The sequence below is a fragment of the Leopardus geoffroyi genome, chromosome E2, assembly GCF_018350155.1.
Source record: "Leopardus geoffroyi isolate Oge1 chromosome E2, O.geoffroyi_Oge1_pat1.0, whole genome shotgun sequence".
NCBI classification, from domain to species: Eukaryota; Metazoa; Chordata; class Mammalia; order Carnivora; family Felidae; genus Leopardus; species Leopardus geoffroyi.
Window position 1 is genome coordinate 31,085,240 of NC_059335.1, and position 18,887 is coordinate 31,104,126.

At 38.8% G+C, this 18,887-nt stretch overlaps 1 protein-coding gene across 10 annotated transcripts in view; it reads left to right on the plus strand.

Annotated features, from left to right (window-relative positions):
• CHD9 (chromodomain helicase DNA binding protein 9) overlaps positions 1 to 18,887 on the plus strand; it is a 235,678-nt gene that overhangs the window by 201,903 nt on the left and 14,888 nt on the right. For 6 of the 10 annotated variants that reach the window (XM_045442757.1, XM_045442756.1, XM_045442758.1 and 3 more), the window contains 7 exons: positions 1,913 to 1,955; positions 3,137 to 3,356; positions 5,888 to 6,090; positions 9,357 to 10,265; positions 11,260 to 11,423; positions 12,525 to 12,797; positions 13,537 to 13,705. In XM_045442757.1, the coding sequence (XP_045298713.1) occupies positions 1,913 to 1,955; positions 3,137 to 3,356; positions 5,888 to 6,090; positions 9,357 to 10,265; positions 11,260 to 11,423; positions 12,525 to 12,797; positions 13,537 to 13,705 (1,981 nt within the window). The remainder of the gene's footprint in view (positions 1 to 1,912; positions 1,956 to 3,136; positions 3,357 to 5,887; positions 6,091 to 9,356; positions 10,266 to 11,259; positions 11,424 to 12,524; positions 12,798 to 13,536; positions 13,706 to 18,887) is intronic. The other 4 variants (XM_045442760.1, XM_045442764.1, XM_045442759.1 and 1 more) reach the window with 3 other exon arrangements.

An 18,887-nucleotide genomic window follows, 5' to 3' on the forward strand; every position in this document is an offset into this window, starting at 1 on the left:
GATATGAGGAAAGGATCCACAGTGTAGCACGATGGCTCAGTTTAGCCCAATCAGGAGAGAGAGACCACATAGCAATTTGAACAGGGAAGGTTTGTAGAATGATTGACTATAATCGGTGGATTAAAGTGATGAGAGATTGGCTGATAAGAAGTAAAGAGAATGCTGAAGAATGGAGGAGTGGGTACTCTTCTGAGGGCTGATGCAGAGCACCTAAGGAAGAGCCCCGTGTCCAGCAGGGCTGAGATCCTCACTTTTTTGGGAGGGCGTGGCCACACCTCATTGGTGGCGAAACTTGCTGGAAATCCACCCTCTGGAACTTGCCGAAGTCTACCCTCCAGGGTTGCCAAGGGACCTTTTCCTGGGGAAGTGTCTCACTGGAGGCACTTCACTAGACAACCACCCAAGGGCGAGGTCACCAGGGAAAGCCGCTAGCCAATAGGCACTTAAAGAAGCTGCTTGAACTGCAGAGGTGAGCACGGGAGGAGTTCACCCAAACCAAAGAAGAAAAACCCTTTTCCTCATACTGTGTCCCTGGCTGCCACTACTGACAACGCTTGACATCATACTGGCTGGTGAAACACAGTATTTAAAGAGGCCAGATCCATTTTCTTAGGGCCCGTAAAAGGTATGACAGGTAATGAATTTAGGGCTGAGAGGCAATAAATCAATACGAAAAAACTCTTTTAGAGACAAGGAGGATCGCATGATGATGTCTGGTTGGTATATGTCCAATAGGTATTCCAGAGAGAGTGGCCAGAGAGCATAAAGGAGAAGACCTGTTTTAAGAGAGATACCAGCTGAGAATTTTTCAGACTTAATGAAAGACATGAATCCCAAGATTCAAGAAATAAAGTGAATCTTGGCAGGATAAAAAAAATTAAGTCCACTCTAAAAAAACATCCTAGTGAAATTACAGATGTTCCAAACAAAGAGAATATGTTAAAAGCAACCAGAGTTAAAAGACCCACTTGAAAAGGAATGACAGTCGTTCTAATTTCAGTCTTTTCTAAAATAACAATAGAAAATAGTAGTCATTGGTAGCACCTGACTGGCTCAATTGGAAGAGCACACAACTCTTCATCTGAGGGTTGTGCGTTCGAGTGCCACACTGAGTGTAGAGGTGACTTAAGTAAGTAAACAAATAAACAAACTTTAAAAAGATAACAATTGGGGTGTCTGGATGGCTCAGTTGGCTAAGCCTCCGACTCTTGATCTCAGTTCAGATCGTGATCTTATAATTCATGAGATCAAGACCCACGTTGGGCTCTGTACTAACAGCACAGAGTCTGTTTCAGATTCTTTCTCCCTCTCTGTCTCTCTCCCCCCACCACCCCTCTCAAAAAATAAATAAACAATAAATTAAAATAAACTTAAAAAAATAGTAGTCATTGGAATAAAACCACCAAAGTTATGAATATGTTTACAGTAATGTTGGAATACCTAATTGGAGCTGCTCTTTTGACAGATAAAGATTAGATATACACCACAAGCAAACTGTTCAAGGCTGAAAGAAAAAAGATTTGCTGGCTGTCTAATAATCAGATATGAGAATGAATAAATTATGAAAGTTGGTATATAGAACGAAAAAAAAAACTGTTAGCAAGAAAGCCCGGGGCATATTTGCAGGTAGAGGAAGAAGGGTGGGGGGAAAGTAACTGGACCAAAAGTGGTCACGGAAGAGGAAAATTGTAGTGCAAAATAATTGGTCTGAAGTGTAAAAGGCAACAGAGAAGTTGTAAATGGGTGGGAATTTAGAACAAGAAATTAAAATTTTTAATTTTGATAAATTAATCATTAAAAACTCTACTACAAAAAGTTCTCTACTACTATATTAAGAAACCTGATTCTCTTTTTTTCTTCAGTGTATCTTGACCCAATTACCCTGTGACAAATTTCTGTTTTCTTTTAAAAGGATGATGTTTCTTCACCAGGAGATCTTGTTATAGCAGATGGAGGTACATTGCATTTATCTCTTTATTTAATATTATTGAAAATTCACATTCTCGTGATACCATGAAATCAATAAACTGTTCCACTTTTGTGATGTTTGATGCATATGAAATTTTTATTGAAGGCAGTTGTAATCATTATAAGACATACTAGTTGATTGGAAATGTAACAGTATTTTTAGTTACAAATAGTTACACAGTGACTCACTAAGCTTTTATGGAATCAAAGCTTTGATGATTTTATGGTTACATTATTAAATTTGCATATGGGATTTCATCATTAAAGTGTTAATTCAGTAACCCATCCAACAACTTACTAGTTCCATATGCACATTAGGGTCCATTCTTTCTCACACCCCTTTTCTACAAAGCCTTCCTTTGCAGGGTCTTCCTTCTACTACCTTCTGGTTATCAAGATAGAAACATACTGTTAGAGTACACTCACTCCCACCTGGCACCCAAGTGGAGTCGGGCCTCATCTTTTCATAGTTTGACTAGGGAAGAAGGAATAGCATTGGCTTAGCATGAATGATTACTGCTTAATTATGGTGTATGTAATTAGAAGATTATTCCCTGGAAACAGAGAGCTAGGTCCTGCACTTTATTAGGTGAATAAGAGCATAAAAGTGACAGCATTGTTATAGGGAGTTTTTTATAATATATGTTCCTCACCAATGACCTTTAAAATGTTTTGATTCTCACATAAATTGAGATAGATTTAATACAGAAGAAGGCATTACTTAAAAGTGTCTACAGTATTCAACTTCCCAAAGATTTCAGTTTGATTTTTAATTCATTTAAATTAAGGCAAGTGAGTATTTGCCAGGCAGTAAAACGTATTAGGCCTGGAAATGCAAGGGTTGTATTTTCTGTGCAAGCGAAGTTCAATAGATAATATTGTGGTTCTTTATTCCACTGTGACCTACTTTCTTTGAGCTGCTGTAAAAATTTGTTGTAATGTTTTTACAGCTGTAGTTAAAAGAAAACTTTTTTATAATGAGAGGTTTGGTTTGTGTGGGTTTTTTCCCCCACATAATCAGATTGAAAGAAAAAATATTTTAAGTAAGGAAATTTTGCTCTTTTTGTGAGCTTCATTTCATCATCTGTTTGGGGGGGGGGGAGGGTCAAAATTGTTTTCATTTTTTAGTTTTTTTTTTTTTTATTGATATGAGTTTCTTTAAATACAGATGGTCAGCTGATGGAGGGTGATAAAATTTATTGGCCAACTCAATCAGCTTTAACCACACGTTTGAGGCGTCTCATCACTGCATATCAGCGTACTAATAAAAACAGACAAATCCAACAGATACAGCCCACGTTCTCAGTGCCTGCCAGTGTCATGCAGCCTCTTTATGAAGAAGCCACTCTTAATCCTAAAATGGCAGCCAAGATAGAAAGACAGCAGAGGTAAGACAGTAGCACTAAATTTTTAATGTTAGTATCTAAATGTAGTTTTTCATTCCGAAGCCTCTTAGAGTGTGATTATCTCACTTTGTGAAAAACATATATAGGTAGAGAAGTTGGTCAAAGCAAAGTGCTTTTATGCATGCACACAAATATATCAAACAGATAAAGATCATTGCATTTTATCGTTCCTTGCACTCTTCATATTTAATCATTATTCTGTTATTTATGAATACTGAGGTATTAAAAAAATGAAATTGCAGAGCAAACTCTTAATAAAGCATACATTTAAGTTACGTGAAATAAAGTCCATTCTACCTTACTTTATATTGACATTTATGAAATGTAAGAATGTATGGAAGACAAGTCCTTATCTGTTTTATACAGAGGATGAACCCTTGCAACCACTCATATCAAAGGAGAAAAAAATAGTATACCTTTCTGCAAAAGTCCTTGTTAAGAAGACAGTCATGCTACTCTCCTCCCAAAAGCTTTAACTTCTTAAAGAGGATAGACTACACTGAAAAGAATAGCAATGTTTAGCAACAGCCTGGCCTCCTTGTTAAACCTGGATCCTTGGATGTTCTCTGGAAAATATATCTTTGTTCTTTGGTATTTATTTGCAGCACATCCATCATAACCAGAGTTTAATTCATCTGAAACAAGATTTTCAATGTTCTAGATCTCTGGAAATACACTGTTTCAGTTACCTACAATTGCATTTTAACCCACCCCAAAATGTGGTGACTGAAACACCAGTTTTTTGTTTTTTTTTTTTTATTTCCCATGATTCTATTGGTTGACCAGGTGGTTCTTCTGCTTCCCGTGTTTTTGGCCAGCAGGTAGGAAGTGGCCTCACTCAAACAGCTGGCAGTTGGTGCTGGGCTGCCAGCTGGGAGCTTGAATGAGGGAGCATTCCCAGTGACAAAGGCAATAAAAGCTGGAGATTTCTTAAGGCCTAGTCTCAGCAATTATAAAGCATCACTTCTGCCACTTTCTATGGGTCAAAAAAAGTCACAGGGCCAATGAAGTTTAAAAGAAAAGGGAAAGAGATTATACCTGTCCACGGGATGAGCGGCAAAGAATTTATGGCCATCTTTAACCACATACATTTTCCCTTGGTCTGTCAGATCTCGATCAGTCTTCCTAAAATACTAGTTTTCTCATGATATTCAATGGCTCCTTATTTACTGTAGGTATAAAGTTTAAGTTCTTAAGCCTCAGTCCAAGAGTCTCTTCAATTTAGATGTCAGCATGCATTTCTAATTCTATCCAGTACTATTTCCTCTGCCATAATATCCTACGTATTCTTGACTCAGTACCCTAGCTTATGTTGTTCCTATCACCTGGGATACCTTTCTTCCTCCTCTTTAGTCCATACCTAGCCCATCTTTCAGAGCCCAACACCTGCCCTATGTCTTATATTAATTTTTTCTCAAACAGGCCAGCTCACAGTATTCTGTTTCCTGTACTCATATAGCACTTATCCAAATAAATTACTCATTATCACACTAATACAAGATGTTATAAGGACGTTTTTCCTTTCCCTGTCTTGTCTTCCTAAGTTGTAACTTCTTTGAGGGTAGACACTGTGTCATATTTTTGTGTGTTCTGTGTAGTCTTTTAACTCATCCTTTCTATTCTAGTCCTACTTCCATCACTCAGGTGTAAGCTTTATAAGAATTAATTGGTTTCCCAGGCTATTTTTGCAGCATTATTACATGAATCTTCTTAATGAAGCACTATGATAAAAATGGCCTGTTGATGTTTTTCAAAGGTCTCATACACTCTTTCTCATTCTCACAATTCTATAAGTTAACCAGGGAAAAGTGTCTATAAGTTAGACTGGAGATTTGTGGTATGTGAGGGTAATATTACCCTCTTAAAATATCTTTAGGAACTTTCAACTGAATAGAGACTATTTTTAGCCAGGCATATGGAGTGTTTAATAATCAGACCCCATTTCTGCCTCCAATATGAGCCATATCCTTGTCAAACTGGAATGCTCATCATCTCCCCCAAATGTAGATTACTTCCTACTTTGCTTATACTGTGTCTGCTTCCTAGAATTCCCTACCTGATCTTAGCCTTGTTCCATCTTAAAAGCCACTTACTTCTGTGATGCTTTCTTGATCACTCAGGTCTGAACTGGACCTCCCATCTTCTGCACTCTCCTAAAATCCTTGCTTCCTAGAATGCATACAACTACAACATACCACCTTATACTAGGGATATGTTTGAAATGTTTCACTGTTTCCTTAAAGGTAGGGTCATCATGTCTTACGTAATCTTGTATCCCCTGCATATTTTCTTACGTAGTAAATGTGCAAAAAACTATTATTTTCTGAAGGAAGAGAAGCATGGTTGGACAGATGAGTCAACTAGCATATATTTGCAAGGCAGTACCCTTGCATTTAATCCTTTAAAGTGTTAGGTATTTGAAATGTTTTAAATTTTATTATAGTCATTATATTCAGCATTAATATTTATTTTAATGACGAGTGTGGCTCTTTCTTTAATCTGACTCAAAATAGATGGACAAGAAGAGAAGAAGCTGACTTTTATAGAGTTGTGTCCACATTTGGAGTGGTATTTGATCCTGACAGAGGCCAATTTGACTGGACAAAATTTAGAGCTATGGCTAGGCTGCATAAGAAAACTGATGATAGTTTGGAGAAGTATTTGTATGCATTCATGTCTATGTGTCGGAGGGTTTGTCGTCTTCCTTCCAAAGAAGGTAGGTATAAAACTTCTTTTTTCCCTGGTTTTGGTCAAAGAGGCAAAAGTCCCTGAAATTCTGAAATTTCCAACTTTTTTTATGTCAATACTGTCTAATTCAACACATCAGTTATTTTTCAAAATTGTAAATTAACTATGTTCAGAGATTCCCCCTATTTGTTAATTCTGCTATTAAAATTAGATCAAAAGAGAATAAAGTTGCACCTTGAGTTTTGAGGCATAGCCAGTGCTTATTCAATATTAGATTGATGATCGGGGGGAGGTAGAAGATAAATAGTAGCTTCAGATAAACAGAACTAACCTGTAGTTTTAGTCCATCTCATAGGAACTGTTTTACAGGGTTTATTCAGTGAATAATTTTGCAAGGAATGAGGCCTCCTCTCTAAAAACATTTCAAAGAGTTTTAGTAGGGAAAAAAAAATCACCCAGAGCCTTCAAAAAAAGAGAACAACAACTAATCAGAGGTGCTAATGCTCAGCCAAGGCACTGGCAAGACAGATTCACCCAGGAGAGTGACTTTCATCGTCTTTGAAGCCCAGAGAAATCGCTCATCCTGTCAGCAATTCCTCTCAATCATGCTATTATAAGCAGCTGTCTCCATTCTTTGTTGAATATGATTTCTGACTGCTAAACCCAGTGGCTTCCTAATCCTATTTTGTAGTCAAAATATAAATGGCTAATAAAAGGACGTAAATTTCATGTAGGTTTGTTGGTTTGTTTTAATTTTATGTCCTAACAGATCTGTTGTCAGTCTACTGAATAGAGTAGCCCATCACTTGATTACCCAAATACCAGATAATCCAGAGTAGTCTACTTAAAGGTCTTTTGAGAGACTATCCATGGATTTAAAGAGATAAAGCAAAGTATTGTGTCTTCTATTATTCATGGTTACTGAGAGGCCCTCATTTCTTTTTTTTTTTAATTTTCTTAATTCCCGAACGATATAAAATGTGATAAATAAATTAACCACTTTGACTCCAGTTTTTAAAAAGAAAGGGTTAATTACTGACAATCAATAATGATCGAAAAGGTAGTTTTCTTGTTAGAAATGTGAGTGAGGTTTTACTTAGATCAGTTTTCCAAACTTCCTCAGCTCATAGATCCCTTACTGTCTCAGTAATTTTTCACAGCACCTGAGGCCAGAAGTTCTGTTTAATGAATAATTAGATCCAAACAACTTAAGTATTTGTTTCCAACAATCTAGTAATTGTTTGAAAACATAATAGAAGCTGAAAGAAAAAAAATACTACTTTTCTTTCTTAAATAACCGCAGTTACTTACTAATGAGATGTATACACCTGTCAGGGACTATACAACTGTCACATCCTGGAGGTAGAATGGATATGCCCACTCTTGTTTCCTGTTCTACATTGATGTCTGCATGGTCTTTTTTTTTTTTTTTTTAACTTTTTATTCTGAACTACTTTTAGACTTTGAAAAAAGTTGCAAAAAACCACAGAAGTTTCCATGCATCTCTCACTTTGCCTCCCCTAATGTTAAAATCTTACATGACTAATTACAGTATAATTATCAGACTAGGAAACTTAACAGTACAATGCTGTTAACTAAATTGAATGCCTAGTCAGATCTTACTGGTTTGTCCACTGATGTCCTTTTTTGTTCCAGGATCCCACATTGTATTTAGTTGGTCTTTCCCCTTAGCTTCCTACAGTCTGTAACAGACCCTCAGTTTCTCTCTTGTCTTTCGTGACCCGATTGCATTGAGGTTATGCATTTTTGTCAAGAGTACCAGAGAAATGATGTGTCCCTCTCAGAAGATATCAATGGGTTCATGATGTCAAGATAGCTAACATTGATGGTATTGCCCTTGATTGCTTGGTTACAGTAGTTTATGCCATGTTTCTCCAGTGTAAAATTGATATCCTTTCCCCTGCAGTTAACAGATATCTTGAGGAGATACTTTGAGACCACACAAATCCTGTTTCTCCTCAAACCTCCACCCATTGACATTAGTATCCATGAGTAGATCCTTACGTGTAACAGCTTTTAATGTGGAATTCTGCTACAAGCAAGAACTGTTGTTTCCGTTTCATCTGTTGATCAATTATTTACTTATTCATATCAGAATGGACTCATAGATATTTATTTTACTCTATAGGTTAGAACCCAATACTCTCATTATTTTGATACTCAAATTGTTCTAGATTTGACCACTACCAGCTCCTTTAAGTGGGTCCGCATTATTTCAACAAGCCCCTGTCGATTTTTGAACTGCCAGTATCTCTGCCCACAAAGATATGACCGCATCGAAAGGAATATAGCAAGATCTAATGTTGAAACCGAGCCAGCTCAAGCCACTACTTCACATAGCCTTTGACAGTGTTCCTGCACTTCCCTGAAATTTTAAGAAAGCCTTAAGTGTTCCTGTGAGTTCACCACAATGCCCTGAATTTCCCTGGTGCAGCTAGAAATATGTGGACTTCTGTTTGTTTATCAGCTATGATTTAACAGTTTTAATTTGTATTTATAAATGAGTTCAAGTAAGTGTTTGTCTCTTTGATTAAGACACAGATTAGTGGGGCACCTGGGTGGCTCAGTCGGTTAAGCATCCAAATTTGGCCTAGGTCATGACCTTGCTGTTCCCCAGTTCAAGCCCGGCATCGGGCCATGTGCTCCAGAGCCTGGAGCCTGTTTCAGATTCTGTGTCTTCCTCTCTGTCTCTGCCCCTCCCCGACTTGTGCTCTGTCTCTCAAAAATAAATAAACATTAAAAAAATAATAAAAGACACAGATTAGTAAGGACATAGCTCATAGGGAATTTTTTAAAAGTAAATTCTTAGTTGGGGCGCCTGGGTGGCGCAGTCGGTTAAGCGTCCGACTTCAGCCAGGTCACGATCTCGCGGTCCGTGAGTTCGAGCCCCGCGTCGGGCTCTGGGCTGATGACTCAGAGCCTGGAGCCTGTTTCCGATTCTGTGTCTCCCTCTCTCTCTGCCCCTCCCCCGTTCATGCTTTGTCTCTCTCTGTCCCAAAAATAAATAAACGTTGAAAAGTAAATTCTTAGTTATATTAACATATTTCCCAAAAACATTACGTTTTCCCCACTTTCAGAAGATCCAGTGTTATACACTGTATGTATGGATTTTGGTACTTTTAAAAACTTGTATTTTTCCTCATTTAAAAATATTTTAAAAATTCTGGAAACTACACAGTGATATCGAGTAGAGTTGCATTTTAGAAGTTGCATTATTTAAGTCTGTAATAAAGTGTTTCCAAGATTAATGTTTTTGTTCTTGTCTTAACATAGAATTGGTGGATCCAAATATCTTTATCCAGCCAATCACAGAAGAACGTGCTTCAAGGACTTTGTATCGCATTGAACTTCTAAGGAAAGTACGGGAACAGGCCCTCCGACATCCACAATTGTTTGAACGCTTGAAGCTTTGCCATCCAAATCCAGACCTACCAGTCTGGTGGGAATGTGGCCCTCATGATAGGGACTTGCTCATTGGAGCTGCGAAACATGGGGTGAGCCGAACAGACTATCACATTCTTCGTGATCCTGAACTCTCCTTTATGGCAGCTCAAAGGAACTACAGTCAAAGTAAGATGGCTCCTTCAAGGACTTCTACCCCACTTTTACAGCAATATCAAGTAGCACTTTCTGCTTCTCCTCTTACCTCTCTACCTAGGCTCCTAGATGCTAAAGGTATTATTCTAGAGGATATGAAAGTTAAAAGTGAAAATCTTAAAGAGGAGCCTCAGTCTTCTGAAGAAGAATCTATGTCTTCTGAGGAAACCAGGACACTAATAAAGTCTGAGCCTGTAAGTCCAAAGAATGGTGTTTTACCACAGGCCACTGGAGACCAGAAATCTGGTGGAAAAGGTGAAACAGACAGACGCATGGTTGCAGCCAGAACAGAACCCCTAACTCCAAACCCAGCTTCTAAGAAACAGCGAGTCCACAAAAGAGGATCCGAATCTAGTTCTGAGTCTGACTCTGATTCTGAGAGATCATCCTGTTCTTCCAGATCATCTTCTTCCTCGTCTTCCTCCTCCTCTTGTTCCGACTCTCGATCAGGCTCTAGTTCCTCTTCATCCTCCTCCTGTTCTTCAGCATCGTCTTCATCCTCATCCTCATCCTCTTCCTCATCATCCTCCTCCTCATCTTCATCAGAAGAAAGTGACAGTGAAGAAGAAGAAGTCCCAAAGCGAGGTATATGCATAAAGTGCTTTTGCTATTTTAAGACATTTCAAGTGAAAATGAAAACGAATTCGGTTCACATAACTTAAGCATGCTTAAAATTGTTAACCTAAGTCTTATATGTACAGATTTTCTTAGAGAAGCACTATTGAAAAGGAAACTCGTGTTACTGGTGCACACTCCCTATTCAGTATTCAAGGCATTGCAAAATGGGTTAATCAAACAGAAATTAGACATTTTATACAATAATGGGTTTCTTTGTGATCACCTTCAGTTTAGTGTTCCTTTTTTTCTGAACATGCTGATCAGTGAACACATCAAGATCATATTCTGTAACAGCCAGCAGGGTTCTTAGATTAAGCCGTCAGACCAACAAGAGTATCATAGGCCCTCCTTGGCAGCTGTCTCCTCAGAACGACACAGGAACTACAGTTTGCCTGTAGAGGAGTGTCAGGTGGCTCTGTCCTTGCTGCAGCCCACAGTTCAGGTGCAAGGCAATGAGTTGATGGCGAGCGGGTGCAAGAGCCAGTCTGGCCTAAGGAGCCTCAGATCCTGCAGAAGCCCGCGTCTCTTGTAACGGCTCTGTGAGCACAAGTTTCAGGGTTGCCACAAGGACGTGCCCTGACGTACAGGTCCCCTCCTGAGAGGATGTCAGTGTACTCCTCAGGTTTTTATGGTCCCCCCAGTCCAAATGCACTTTATCATTCTGGAGTTTATATGTGTCCAGGGAAACAGACCTACAGGGTTAACTGAGGGTCAAATTTTCATGCAGAAAGGGATGTTTTGTTAACCCTTCCCCCTCAAACTCTTTAATGCCACTTATTTTGCTTTTGTGATAATTTTTTTAAACAATGGGCACTGTATTGTATTCTAGGTGGATTTTTTTTACTTTTTTGCCATTTGTTTTTACTTCTAACTTTTTCCTTTGAATAATTATATAAGATTTGAAAAGTATATATAAAATTGTTTTATGCAGTCTTTTTAAAACGGTTATAATTGTTCTCAGCAGAAGGTACCCCTCACGTGAAAGCCTACGATGAAGAAAGTGTTGCGTCACTGAGCACTACCCAGGATGAGACCCAAGATAGCTTCCAGATGAACAATGGGACACCAGAGTCCGCTTATATCTTACAAGGAGGATACATGCTAGCAGCCTCATATTGGCCAAAGGTAAATGAGTAATGTCTTACCAGAGCAGATCATTTTTTGAGTATTTCTCTATATTGCTTTCATGGTAGGTAACTTACTGTGAGGAAAAATAGGTCACTATACAACATAGGGTGGCATTTTGGTGTTAGCATCAGAAGTATCAACTACTGTTATCAAGTAAATAGGTGTACTTGAATGTGTATATTTCTCAACATAACCTTAGAACGTTTAGAATAAGAGATAATGGATGCTGACATTCACATACAATATTCAAGGGCTTGTTTGTGAATGGGTGCTTTGAGCTGAGTCTCCTTGAAGAAATTTACCATAGCCATTTATGACTTAAAAAAAAAAGTGCACTTGGGGCACCTCGGTGGCTCAGTCAGTTAAGCGCCTGACTCTTGTTTTTGGCTCAGGTCATGATCTCACACTTCATGAGGTGGAGTCCCTCACTGGGCTCTGCGCTGATGGTGTGGAGCCTGCTTGGGATTCTCTCCCTTCCTCCCTCCCTCCCCCTCTCCCTCTTTCTCTCTCAAAAATAAATTAATTAAAACAACCATTTTTTTGAAAGTTCACCTAAGTGTATGTACTTTCAGTGGTAGAAGTTCAGATCAGATTAATACAATTCTGTCAGTGTGGCTAGACTAGTACAAGAGTACTTACCTTTAGGAGTGAGGTTGTGAAATGGGGAGGTGGAGAACTCTACTCTTACCTGCTTCTGAGTTGATTGAATTTTTCCAATGAACTTGTATTACTTGTATAATTATGAAAATAACAAGGCTGAGGCACCTGGGTGGCTCAGTTGGTTAAGCATCCAGCTTTTGATCTCTGCTCAGGTCTTGATCTTGGGGTGTGGGTTCAAGCACCGTGTTGGGCGTGAAACCTACTTTATAAATAAAAAATGAAATGACAGAAGACTATCTCTGTCATATATTTTTGGACTCCAATGGAAATTTGTACTTGAACTCTTACGGAATTACATATGTACGTGAGAGTACGTATACACACCAAATGCACATAGGTTGTACCGGGGTTAAATCCATCAAGGCCCTGAGCCATTTTATCTCTGAAGGGCTGGCCTGACTATGAAAACCACACTTAGATGTTTGCATGCTTTTCCAGGATCGTGTGATGATCAACCGGCTGGACAGTATTTGTCAAACAGTTCTGAAAGGGAAGTGGCCTTCAGCTAGAAGAAGTTATGATGCCAACACAGTGGCCTCTTTCTATACCACAAAACTGCTGGACAGCCCTGGCGCGGCTACAGAATATAGCGAACCCAGCGTACCCACACCCCCAGGCGCCGGTGTTAAAGAAGAACACGATCAGTCAACACAGATGTCAAAGGTGAAGAAGCATGTACGAGAAAAGGAGTTTACAGTGAAAATCAAAGACGTATGTTTATTTTTATTGCCCTAGGACCCGATTGCGATTGCGTGTGCAGCATGCTTTTTCTGCAAGTGGCTGCCTGCTCTCACTCTTACTTCCTTCACATACTTGTTTTCTGGTATTTGGATTGTTTTCTTTTTGATATCCAGGTTATTAGGCTTGAATATCCTACTAGAAGGATCATCATTAAATGTTTCTCTACCTATACTTCTGAAAATAGTCCTGCCAATCAAGAATGCTTTCTTAAACAGTCTGACAAATTCTAATTGTTTTGGTTCTTTTGTATAATATTTAAATGGTATGTCAGTGCACTTTCTCTTTTAAACATTTAGCATGCTCTGTTCTCAGTAACATTTCATTTTTCAGTATGATTTTTGAAGCTAAATTGATTATTCGGTGTCTAATATGTGGGTTACATCCTCTGGAATGTCCTATGAATAATGTACATAGAGAAGTATGTCTCAAGCTGATAGTGTTCCAATTTACTAGTCACATGTAAAACTTTGTTTTGCTCAGAAAAGTGTACGTAGTACCTGGATTTTTTTCATTGAAGACAGAAAACGTAATATTCATTATAGAAATTGGTTGACGTTCTTTTTCTTTAGTTCATTTCTGAATAGGAAGATGATTAACGTTTCAGGGTTTTTACTTCACTTTTTCTAAGTAAAAAATTTCTCTTAATAACCTCAAGTGGGGTTTTTTTTTTTTTAATTGTTTCTTTCTTGATAATGGTGTTTGTTAACAGGAAGGTGGTTTGAAGTTGACATTTCAGAAGCAAGGGCTTGCTCAGAAAAGACCATTCGACAGCGAAGACAGTGCCCTGGGGCAGCAACAGTACCTTGCTCGGCTTCGGGAACTGCAGAGTGCATCGGAGACCAGCCTCGCCACCTTTCCCAAATCCGTGCCAGTATCAGGTGAATATGGTCACAATAATTGCCTCAGTAGGAAATATTCCTGCTGTTGTTTCCAAATCCTCTTTTATTTATTCTTCTAATAAAAAGTCATCTATCCTCTAATGTCGGGGTCTCTTTTAAGTCTGTAATCAGTATAATTTTAGTTCTTAATAAATACCTGTTGAGGCATTTAATATGACATTTTAAAGCAGGGTGCAGTTTTATTTGGGGGATTTAAATATTTGGGTGGAAATATTCTGTCGAGTCCCTTTATGCAGGTAAAAGCTCAAACAGCATTTCAATATAAAAGCAATTATGAATTTAAAAGCAAACACCTGAACCACAAATGAATGGTGATTTGTAGAGAAGGTTAAAATGAGAAGTTTTAGAAAGACTTTAGAGACAGTGTAGTCCAGTCGTCTATAGGATACAGGAATTGTCATGACTAATCCCTGAAAGACAATCTTTCATTCTCATGGAATATTTACAGGAAAAAGATTGTTACTACCTTAAACAGCCCTTTATATTACTGGGCAGCTCTAATTACCACAAAATTCCTTCTTACTTAGAAGAAAATTTTGCTTGCAATTGTTTTTTCTCAGTGATTGAGATTCTGACTTTAAAGGCGTCACAAGGGGTGCCTGGGAGGCTCAGACGGTTGAGCGTCTGCCTCTTGGTTTCAGTTCGGGTCATGATGTCGCAGTTCATGAGAAGGAGCCCCGCATCAGGCTCTGTACTAGACGTGGAATCTACTTAACATTCTGTCTCTCCCTCTGTCTGTCTGTCTCTCTGCTCCTCCCCCACTGGTGTGCACGCTTGTGTGCTCTCTCTCTCTCTCTCTCTCTTATAAATAAATATTTTTTTTTAATATTTAAATGTCTGACTCTTAATCTCAGTTCAGGTCATGATCTCACAGTTTGTGGGTTCAAGCCCTGCATCAGACTCTGTGCTGACAGCATGTAGCCTACTTGGGATTCTCTCTCTCCCTCTTTGTGTTCTCCTCCCCACTTGTGCTCTCTTTCTCTCTCAAAATAAATAAATAAACTTAAAAAAAATTTTTTTAATTATTAAAAAAGTAAAGGCATCAGAGAATTAACCTATTCCTATGTTTGCATGATCATCTTAACATTTTGAAAGCAATGATCATATCTCCTCCTCTTTGGGACTGTATTTCTTCTAACCTTTTAACAATTTGAATCAATAGTGTTTGTTAGATACCAAATCGGTGCCACATGTTGTGTGCTCGGTAGGTGCTGAGGTCCATAAGAAGTTTTGTTTTGTTTTGTTTTGTTTTCTTGATCTTGGTCTAGTGTGCTTTAATTTGTCTGTGTCCATTTTAAAGTGCAGTATCAGAAATTGAGAATTTTACTCATGATCAGCTGAGTCTTTACAAAATGCAGGTTTTCAATTAAAGCAGATTAGTGACGTGAATTTCCATTACACCTACCATTTACATAAGGCTGAGGACCCTGTTTCAGTATTCTACTAGATCTGGTTGCCATGCAGTATTTGAAAACATTTCAGATCTCCTGTTGTGCATGAGCACAGTGTGTGGGACTCCTACGATTTGGGAAAATAATGCTTTATTATAAGTGTTAAATTGGTTGCTATTCCCAATTGCTGCTGTCGTGACTTTTTAATTATAAATCATAGTTAAATTATAAATTAGTACCGTCGGTATTACTTACAGATTCATTAAGCATTCATTGTAACCCTCTAGTTCCTGGACTTTCAGACATGTACAGATTGCAGTTCAAATATGCATCAGCCATGCTTCTACTACTGAAGTATAAATCCCCAAACTGTGCTTTTCATTAACAGTATTGTATTAAAGGAGCTCTGTGTTTTTAGGGGGAAAATGGGAACAAATGGGGAAGATAAGCTGTGGGCTCTTTTGACTAACCTAAGTGGGGTTTAGAAATACAATTTCTTGTACTCTGATAACTCCACCATAAAATGGGATTGACACTAATATCATCTGAACATTTTATTGCTATTGCAGCTGAATTGTACAGACTTCACCTTTAAGGTTATTTAAAGGTTACTTTGGCAAATATTACTATTTTTAATAGTATAAGTAGTCATTGTGACACTAATCTGCAGCTATGTAAAATATTAAAAAGCCTCAGACATTAAAACTAGGAAGAGTTATTATCTAAGCATTATATCTCATCCATCTTACTAATTGCAAATGTGAAATCTAGATTTGCCTTCCTATTCGACTCTTAGAACATCTCTTAACAATTTTTTCCCTTTTCTTGTTTATGAAATGAAGGGTTGGGGTAGGAGAGAGTTGTTGGGTGAGATAAATAATATGTGTAGAGTGGCTAATACGGAGCCGGGCACATAATTAGATGCTAAACCAATGTTAAAATTAGGTACCTCACAGGTTTTAGAATTAGATGCTGAATAAATACTATTATCATAATTCTTAATATTCCAAAGCCTAGGCCCTTTTTATGTTTATATGGGTCCCTCTGAATTTTATCTGGGTCCCTCTGAATTTTATCTGAAAGTTTCCAATAAAGATACAGGTTGTAATGTAATTTAATTAACGAAGGGGATAGTAAAAATAGCATAAATTACAATAAGACAAAACTAAAGAGCCCATTCCAGAAACTACCTGGAATAATGAACAGAGGGTGTTGATAGAGCCAAACAGCCTAGGGTTTAATTCTGTCATTTGCCAGCTGTGACATTAGGCCAGTAACTTAATGTTTCTGAGCTCATTTATAAAATAGGCCTCATATTACTTCTGTGTTGGGGTGCCTGGGTGGCTCAGTTGGTTGAGCATCCAACTCTTGATTTCTGCTTAGGTCAGGATCTTGTAGTTGTGGAATCAAGCCCCACACTGGGCCTCGTGCTGAGTGTGGAGCCTGCTAAAGATTCTCTCTCTCCCTTTGCCCCTCCCCCACTCTCTCCCACGAGTGCTCTCTCTAAAAAAAATTTTTTAATGAAAAAATAATAATACCTCTATGATTTTATTGTTTCGTTTTTGATGATTTAAGAAAACACTTGTTAAACCTCGTTCAGTGTGTGGCACCTCGTAGACATTTAGCAGAAAGAAGCTATTTTTAATAGTGTTATAATTACATCTATGACAAAGGCAATACAAGCTTTATAAAGGAGATTAAGTTAAATTTTCCATTTTGGATTCTAGCTTAAATCAGTAATGTTTATAAAAATCACCCTCAGAAATAACTCAAGGTGGCTCAGTTTTTTTAAGAAAGAAAAAAAGGAAGGAAGGGCATCACAGTAGTATATAATTGGCCAAAGAAAATATGTTTATGAATTGTCAAATAGGGTATGTTTATAAATGCACACTTTGGTGTATGTGCAGTTGTTTTTCCAGAGATAATTAAGTACTTTTTTATATCACACCGGAAATATAGTAAAGAGAAAGTAAAAAGAAACATAGACACTGTCTGCCTTTCAGTTGCTTGGTAGACTAAGACCTACATGTTAAAATATTAGACAAGACTTTGGAGCACCCGTGTGGCTCAGTCAGTTAAACATCTGACTTGGCTCAGGTCATGATCTCCCGGTTCATGGGTTCAAGCCCCTAGTCAGGCTCTGTGCCGACAGCTCAGATTCTATGCTGTCCTGCTTCAGATTCTGTGTCTTCCTCTCTCTCTGCCCCTCCCCCTCTTGCACTCTTATTCTCTCTCTCTCTCTCTCTCTCTCTCTCTCTCAAATCTAAACAAACATTAAGAAAATTTAAATATCAGACAAGACATTAACAAAACAAGATAATATGTTTTGCCACACAGCACATTATAGTTACTAAATACCAGAGAAGAGGGGAGCCACTGCTGTCTAGAAACTTAGGCAGAGTCCTCTGGAAGAGGTAGAATTGAAAAGGATTTATAAGAGGCAGATTAGATAATGGTCTTTCTGGAAAGTGACCTTCCCGGGAGAGGTGGAAGAGAAGCAGAGAATAGCATGAACCAGAGACTTGATAGTATGGTTTTGTGATAAGATTGACATAGCTAGTATGTAAATCCCTACTGGAGAGATATTTGTATGAAATCAGAGCCTGCTTAGAAAAGATGAATCTAGGTTATACACAACATAAAAACTGAGCTGGGGCAGGGATTGAGGGTTGGGGGTCATGCTAGAAAGGGGCTGATAACAAGGTATTTCATTCATATTTGAATAGGAAGTCATGGGGCACCTGAGTGGCTCAGTCAGTTGAGCGTCTGACTGTTGATTTTGGCTCAGGTCATGATCTCACAGTTCGTGGGTTCGAGCCTTGCATCAGGTTCTACACTGATGGCACGGAGCCTGATTGGGATTCTCTCTCTCTCTCTCTCTCTCTCTCTCTCTCTCTCTCTGTCTCTCTTCCTGCCCCACCCCCTGCTCTCAGTTTCTCTCTCTCTCAAATAAATAAACGTAAGAAAAGAAAAAAGAAAAGGAAGTTATGAGAAGTTCTTATAAAAAAGAATAGTACTTTTGGGGCACCTGGGTGGCTCAGCCGGTTGAGTGTCCGACTTCGGCTCAGGTCATGATCTCACGGTCTGTGAGTTTGAGCCCCGCGTCGGGCTCTGTGCTGACAGCTCAGAGCCTGGAGCCTGCTTCGGAGCCTGTCTCCCTCTCTCTCTGCCCCTCCCCCGCTCATGCTCTGTCCCTGTCAAAAATAAATAAACATTAAAAAAAAATTTTTTTTTTAAAGAATAGTACTTTAAAAATGGTACTTTGGGGGGCGCCTGAGTGGCTCAGTCAGTTAAGCGACCGACTTCAGCTCAGGTCATAATCTCGCGGTCCGTGAGTTTGAGCCCCGCGTCAGGCTCTGGGCTGATGGCTCAGAGCCTGGAGCCTGTTTCCGATTCTGTGTCTCCCTCTCTCTCTGCCCCTTCCCCGTTCATGCTCTGTCTCTCTCTGTCCCAAAAATAAATAAACGTTGAAAAAAAAAAATGGTACTTTGGGAAAGTTAGTTTATTGTTATAGCTGAAATGTGCTAGGGGCACCTGGCTGGCTCAATTGGTTGAGCATCCGACTTCAGCTCAAGTCATGATCTCAAGGCTCATGGGTTCAAGCTCCACATCTGGCTCCCTGCTCTCTGTGTGGAGCCTGCTTCAGATCCTCTGTCCCTCCCTCTCTATGCCCCTCCCCTATTGCTCTCTCTCATTCTCGCTCTCGCTCTTTCTCTCTCTCAAAAATAAGCCTTTAAAAAAATAAAGTAAAATGTGCTATAGTGAAAGTA